This window comes from Corticium candelabrum, chromosome 4 (assembly GCF_963422355.1).
Source record: "Corticium candelabrum chromosome 4, ooCorCand1.1, whole genome shotgun sequence".
In the NCBI taxonomy this organism is placed as follows: Eukaryota; Metazoa; Porifera; class Homoscleromorpha; order Homosclerophorida; family Plakinidae; genus Corticium; species Corticium candelabrum.
In genome coordinates, this window is record NC_085088.1 from 2,421,431 (window position 1) to 2,428,930 (window position 7,500).

At 40.0% G+C, this 7,500-nt stretch overlaps 1 protein-coding gene across 1 annotated transcript in view; it reads left to right on the forward strand.

Moving 5' to 3' along the window:
• Positions 1–7,500, forward strand: part of LOC134178608 (uncharacterized aarF domain-containing protein kinase 5-like) — a 13,812-nt gene that overhangs the window by 3,801 nt on the left and 2,511 nt on the right. Inside the window, exons 9-11 of the mRNA XM_062645486.1 lie at positions 402–486; positions 547–638; positions 820–1,009. Coding sequence (XP_062501470.1) covers positions 402–486; positions 547–638; positions 820–1,009 — 367 coding nt within the window. The remainder of the gene's footprint in view (positions 1–401; positions 487–546; positions 639–819; positions 1,010–7,500) is intronic.

Consider the following 7,500-nt stretch of genomic DNA (forward strand, 5'->3'; position numbering starts at 1 on the left):
TGTCTGTCTATTTGTCCATCTGTCTATGTGTGCATGTGTGTGTATCTGTCTGTCTGTGTGTTTGTCTGTTTGTTTGTCCATCTGTCTGTCACCTTGTGTGTGTGTGTGTGTGTGTGTGTGTGTGTGTGTGTGTGTGTGTGTGTGTTTGTCTGTTTGTCTATCTGTCTGTGTGTGCGTGTGTGTGTGTGTCTGTCTGTCTGTCTGTCTGTCTGTCTGGCTGGCTGGCTGGCTGGCTGTCTGTCTGTCCATCTGTCTGTCTGTCTGTCTGTCCGTCTGTCTGGCTGGCAGTCTGTCTGTCTGTCTGTCTGTCTTTTATGTTTGTGTGTTGATTGTCTACTACCTACTGTTTATTGCTCTAGTTTAGCACATCATAACAACGTCTGCATGCTTCCCATTTCTAGTTCTCATCAGAGTCAAACATGGAACAAAACATGATGTTGAAGTCGTACTGCTTGACCATGGACTATACATGCATGTCAATTCAAGGTACAACATGTTATTACTTGGAGATCAAATGTTGGTTATACGTCACATTGTGATGTTCAGTGATAGGAAGGAGTTATGTCAACTGTGGAAAAGTATTATTTTGAAAGACGAGGAGGGAATGAAACAGCACAGTTTGAATTTAGGAGTAGAAGGTTTGTTGTACACACACACACACACACACACACACACACACACACACACACACACACACACACACACACACACACACACACACACACACACACACACACACAACATACATACTGCATCTGTTTGTCAACACTTTGTTTACATGTTTGTTATTGATATAGTTTCTCTTGTTTTTTTTTGTAGAATATTTTTTCTTTGCTCAGATGTTGATTCAAAGACCGATTATTCGAAATAGTGGTAGAATGAGATTTCTTACAAAGACGACGTTGACTAAAGAGGATGTTGATGAAATCAGACGTGTCATACAGAAACACATGGACATTGTTGTTCAAATACTCAGGAAGTTACCGTCATCGATGTTGCTGGTATTCAGGTGATGTGTGTGTGTGTGTGTGTGTGTGTGTGTGTGTGTGTGTGTGTGTGTGTGTGTGTGATGATTTTGTTTTGGTTAAATTGTTTACTTGAAATGCCACTCAAGCCGTAATTAGTGAGACTTTGTACTTAATATAGTCACGTGATGGTGTACTAATAATCTATTGTTACTTCATGCTGCCTTTCCACAATATGCCATGTAACAATAAGGTACATTAGGTAAGTCATAGACATAATAAGAACCACAGTTGATGACTTTAACAGTAACTTGCTTCTCACAACAGTTACTGTTGAAGTGAAAACACACTGTTTGTGACAAGTTCTGACCAATAGCAGTTGGATGTGATCCTTTCAACCATCCTGGTGCAAGTGTTCCACACTGCTTGTAAGTGGGCATGTCTCTGGCATAGCTCCACCGATTGTAGAGCTAACCCTGTACCATCCTGGTTGAAATCTGTGGTTGTTAAGAAAGTCACCTTCATAGTCACAATGTTTACCAACTGTATCTCTATGTTGTGATACTTTTCTCCAAGTTTCATGTAAACACGATGATTATGAGAATAACATGGACTGGGTAGTAGCAGGTCATCATTTACACCTTTGTCTCCTTTCCTTCCCTTTTCTCCTTCTATTCCTGCTGCACCTGGTGATCCTCGCAGGGGTTTCCCAGGAATTAATAACAGTGCGGCATTTTATTAATATTAATTAGCCACCGAGATCTTATCTTAAACAGAAGAAGTAACTTTAATTAATTAATGATTGTCAGACTTATTGGTGTAGCCACTGACATAAATGCCATGATAGCGTGGTAGGAACACATGCCACATTGATAGTCACTAGGTCAAGGTGATATGCATTACTGTCTTTTATCATCAACACAACTGTTAGATCATATAGACTACAGGTAATGTTAGCTGACATTTAACTGAACTTGTTCAGCTTACTATGAATACTATATAGTAGTCCTGTGAGTAAATACTGTGAAATTTATATTGTTATTCTAGTTGAGTGGTTACACTCTGTAAATCGATCTGTTAGGGTACACAAAACAAGAATGATAAAGACCTCAACCACAGTAAACAGTTACCTCAAATGAGGGTTGACAATGAAAGCAAAAGTTACTCGACTACACAACACGTAATTATCTGTCCAAATCTACTTGACGGCAGACAAGCACCTAGTTATCTACAGGATTATGTGTACAAGGTCCCGTTGAGAAAATGCCAATTACAAAGCTGTGGGTGTGGTGAGCTGGGACTACTAGTAATGTCAGGTCTACGCGCGACAGACTTGTAACCCTGTAGATAATTGGATGCTGCTCTGCCATCAAGTAATTACGCTTTGGGCAGATAATATTATGTGCTGTGCCGTCAAGTAACTTTTGGCATTCCTTATCAACCATCATTTGAGATACAGTCATCACATCATTTGAGATACAGTCATCACCATAGCACCATCATGACAGCGCGGCGCAGCGCCTTGGCGCCGCGCTATAGGGAAACCCCTCCTTGATCTCCCTTTTCTCCTCGTTCTCCCTTCATTCCCATCTCATCTTTTTGTCCCATTTCTCCTTTCTCTCCTACTCCCTTTGGACCCTGTTTTCCAGGTGATCCTTTTGCTCCACGGACACCGGGAAGCCCTGGAACTCCTTTACCGTCTCGTCCAGGTGGACCAGGTATAGTCAAACCGTCTCATCCAGGTGATCCTTTTGGACCAGCAATGCACACAGCTCCTGACGGTTTACACAACTGTTTTATTGCTACTGCAAATGCAGATGCAAGTCCATCTATGACCGGTGATTGTTTAGTCAAAGATTCAGATCTTGTGTTTCTTTGTGTTTCCTGTGAAGACAATCGAATGTTGATGTCTTTTGTCATCTGACTTGTTGATGATTGATCGTTTTGCATTTCTGCTACATTTCTCTGCAGCTCATCAATTTGCAGTTGCAATTGTGCAACTTGTTGTGTGTGTAGACTGTTGAGCTTCAACCACACAAATCCTGTGAACATCAAATTGATAAGAAAAGAAGAGAACAAGATGATGATGATGATCCAGTTGCACTTGAATGTTGATCCATGTTGATTGCAAAGCAATGAGGACGAGCTCATTTCTTTATTGTCTTTGTTCCTCATAACTGCATAAACATGAAAAATAGTTCAGTGCAGTGTCTATCAGACTAAACTGACAGGCACAGTCTTTGATGCTAATTTTGTAGCATATACTATTGTATTGGATGATGTTCATCATTCCAAGTTTCAATTTACAGTTTTAGGAAACCAAACTTAGGATACACTTCATACGGCATTTGAAGGACAACCATAACTAATGAGTGCAGGCAGTGATAGTCAGTTGGGTGTTACTTAATTAATTGGTTACAACTTATTTACTTAGTTATTTCATGTCATTGGTTGGAAGACTAGAAATGGAAGCAGGTGGGCATGAAACATCCAATATCCTGGCGTATCCACAATGGCCAGGTCTTTTTACAGCTTGTTTGCTGTTGAGATTCCACTTGTTTTAGGATCAAGCTGCATGGCCTGTGTGTGTCACATGAGCCGAGGCTTCTGCAGATTCTCACTGGAAGGGAAGTCGTCTACTGTGTGAAGCACAATGGTGCACATGTCTTGCAGCATATGGCATGCAGTGCCAATGGACATGATTGCGAGTATCTGTAAAGCAGGTACTGGAATATTCTCATCATCAGTGAGCTTCTTAGCAGAGAAGCCACCTTTTTAGTTTACAGGTGGACTCAGCATGTAAGTGCAGTGACAAGCAATCTTTTAGTTTCAATGACACACAACTCATGAGATCTCCATTTTACTTGAGTCTAAATTTATGGTTTAAGGTTAGATTGTGTGTTTATTGAAGTGTTTGTATTAACTAAACACTCTTGAGAAGGTGCTCATATCTGAAAGGAGAATAACAACTTTGGGAGCAACAACGGTCTCTGATTGTAGGAGGTGAAGTATAGGTTTTCCATCAAATCTATTACTGACAACAAGACAGACAATCCAAACAATGTAGATCTAGTGAGTATTCGACTTGCAACAGTTGACCCAAACCAAGTGCCAATGAATCTATCGTGGATGTAGACTGTACTAGTCAGGAAGTAGATGTGTCCATACGTTAACATGAAATCACCAATAAACTGAGTTACTTTACATAGACATACCTGGAGAACACAATAATACAGTAGATGAGGATGGAACGCAAGAGAAACGGAGCAGCAGAGCTCAACTGAGACAATGATGCAATAGTCAATTACTAACAGATGATGATCGGATGACGTCAATCATCCAATGGGTGCCTCTAAATTTTTCTACCTATTGTACACGTATTAACAACATATCCTGTACATTTATATGTTCTAGTAGCTAGTAGGTTGTCACGCTGGATGTACAAGGATTTCTTAAATAAAGGGTGTATGTCAGGTGACATCTTTTTTAGTTGATCTATTGCACATTTATGAAATTTCTATCAAGTTTCTGGACACATTTATGACTATGTTTGCAATCAAATTTTATGGCATTCTACACACTCTTTGAGTGATGAACACTGAAGAAACATGCTTGATTTAACATTACAAGTAAAGGATAAGTGCAGTAGTAAATTAAGGATTGCTGTAAATAAAGAAATTGTAATCAGTGGATAACAACATTATGGTTTCTAAACTGGACGTTTGCCACTTATCATTACACTGAACTCAGCTCATTAACTTTGGATGGTAAAACCTTTCTTATTCATCATACTGAAATCTAAATTGTACTCTAAACTTATTTTACTGTCAGTTCTATGAAACCATTTGGTTTTAGTTTTACCATGGAAATTGGGAGTAACCCTGAAGAAGTATTAGATAAGCACACAATAGGAAACTACACGAGTACTTATGATCAGATGATCGGCAAGTTACAAGCAAACAGCTTCACTGCATTATGATTCACAATTAATTAGACCATCTAGCAATGTGGTGACATACAAGCTGCTGCATGTGATCAGTAATGGTGTGTCTACAACACACAAACTCTTGTTTGTTTGGCAATATTTTCTGTTTGTGAAAGACTTTGATGCTAAATTGTCGAACCTTTTAGAGACATTTTTATATTTGAGATATTGGTGAGTTATTATGTCCACATTCCCTCACTATCTTTACAGTATTTGCATACTATACAGGGTTCGAAAAATGTGTTTGAATCTGGTCGCCAGTTTGGCCACCTAGAGGAATGGTTGGTCGCCAAACTTTCACTAGTTTCTAAGTCAGAGATTCCAGAAGTAAACAAGTCATTAATATCACTGCTGAGACCCTTTCCCAGATTATCATGTTTGACATTAAATTAAGACCTAACTAGGAATTTGCAGTAATGTTGGACGAACATTGGCTAGTAAACACCTCAATCTACAGTATTGTATTTGGGATTCTTTTTATGTAATAGTATGAGTATTCATATTTTATAGAAACTTTCCACTAATTGTATAGCTACAAGCAAACAAAATGTGGTTGTTTGGTTTTGTAATGTTAATTAATGTGATTATGTGGTTTGTCATCACATCCACATCCTGGCTATCCATCAATAAGACATGAGCATTCTTTGAGCGTTTTTAATTAAATTCTCAATATGACTCAGTGCCACTACTGATTTGCTGAGAACAGGACATCCAGTAACTTTGAGGGAAAACGCCACACCCCACGTGGTTTCCTATGGCTAGCTGTGCTAATCTCTGAAACGCCGTGGCTTCATTCAACACCTAGATTTCACATGCAGAAACTTTTGTCTGAACAACCTTTCTTAGTAGCACTAGGAGACGTATGATCTTCTGGACGTACACCTTGGTCTAGTTCTTTTTGATAGGAAGACACTCAGGCAGCTTGCTGGGGAAAAGCTGTTTGTTTTGGCACTTCCTACGCCCACCGTTTGCAAGTATCTGCATAATAGTGTTTATTTGTTTCAATTGAAGATGGTCAGATTCTTTGAACAGCATAGAAAAGGATCTAAATAGGCAGTTGCCGTCACCTTCAACTACGATTGGCTGCGAATTTCATGTTTCATTCAGGAGAATCTGCTGCGCAGCGGCGTCTCGTCGATGATAGAGCTGTTGACTTGGATTTGTTGGTGTAGCCTATGAAGGATAGGAGTGACTACAATTGTTTGAAAAATTATACGCGCCTGCGGGTTTTTAGTTGGATTTGTCTGGAGCTGATGGCACAGACCAATCAGATCGGCACAGGCACTGAGTTTGTAAAAATGATGGTGTACCAGAGAATAGCAATGACTCGCAATAGATTGCTAGATGATACGTAGTTACACGATATGTACGAAGGTGCTAAATAGGTGGCATACGTCGCAGGGTGCCACTAAATGGTAGAAGTAGAAAGCGGAACGCAAAACATCTGCTGAGCAGGTGGTTCGCATCTAAAAGCTGCTGCCACGAAAGACTACAAACTATCAATATTTCCAGTTGCCAAATTGGCGACCACACTGTTCGTTTAGTCGCCAGCCATCTAGAAGTGGTCGCCATATGGCGACTTGGCGACTGGATTTTTCTAACCCTGACTATAATTCTTTATATCAGGATGTGTGGTTTAGATTGAGTATCTTGGATGTTTAAGTTAACACTTTAGTCTCACATAAAGAGAACATTTAGGAATTGATCAAAATGAGTTTGCTGTGATTGTCAGATATGGGTTGACCTACAGATGGCATCATATCACATCATTGCCTTACATTCTTTAGACAGAAATGTGAAGTGATTTGGATTTGCAGTTGTTATGACTCCTGGGAAGTCAAATTGCATACATAGGGCACAGGTGTGTGTGTGTGTGTGTGTGTGTGTGTGTGTGTGTGTGTGTGCATGTGTTTGTGCGTGTGTGTGTGTGCGTGTGTGTGTACGTGTGTGTGTGTGTGTGTGTGTGTGTGTGTGTGTGTGTGTGTGTGTGTGTGTGTGGTTGTTATGACTGCTGGGAAGTCAATTTGCACTATGCCGTGTGTGTGCGCGCGTGTGTGTGTGTGTGTGTGTGTGTGTGTGTGTGTGTGTGTGTGTGTGATGATTTTGTTTTGCAGTAAACGGTTTACTTGAAATGCTACCCAAGCCATAATTAGTGAGACTTTTTAATTAATATAGTCACGTGACGGTTTACTAATAATCTATTGTTACCTCATGCTGCCTTTCCACAATATGCCATGTTGCAAAAAGGTACGTTGGGTAAGTCATATACATAATAAGAACCACAGTTTATGACTTGAACAGTAACCTGACTATTACAACAGTTGCTGTAGTAGTGAAAACACGCTGTTTGTGACACGTTCTGACCAATAACGGTTGGATGTGATCCTTTCAACCATCCTGGCCCAGATGTTCCACAGTGTAAATCAGGTGGGCATGTTTCAGGCATAGCTTCACCGATTGTAGAACTAAATCGGTACCATCCTGGTTGAAATCCGTGTTGGTTAAGTCTGTCACCTTCGTTATCACAATGTATACCAACTGTATCTCTAT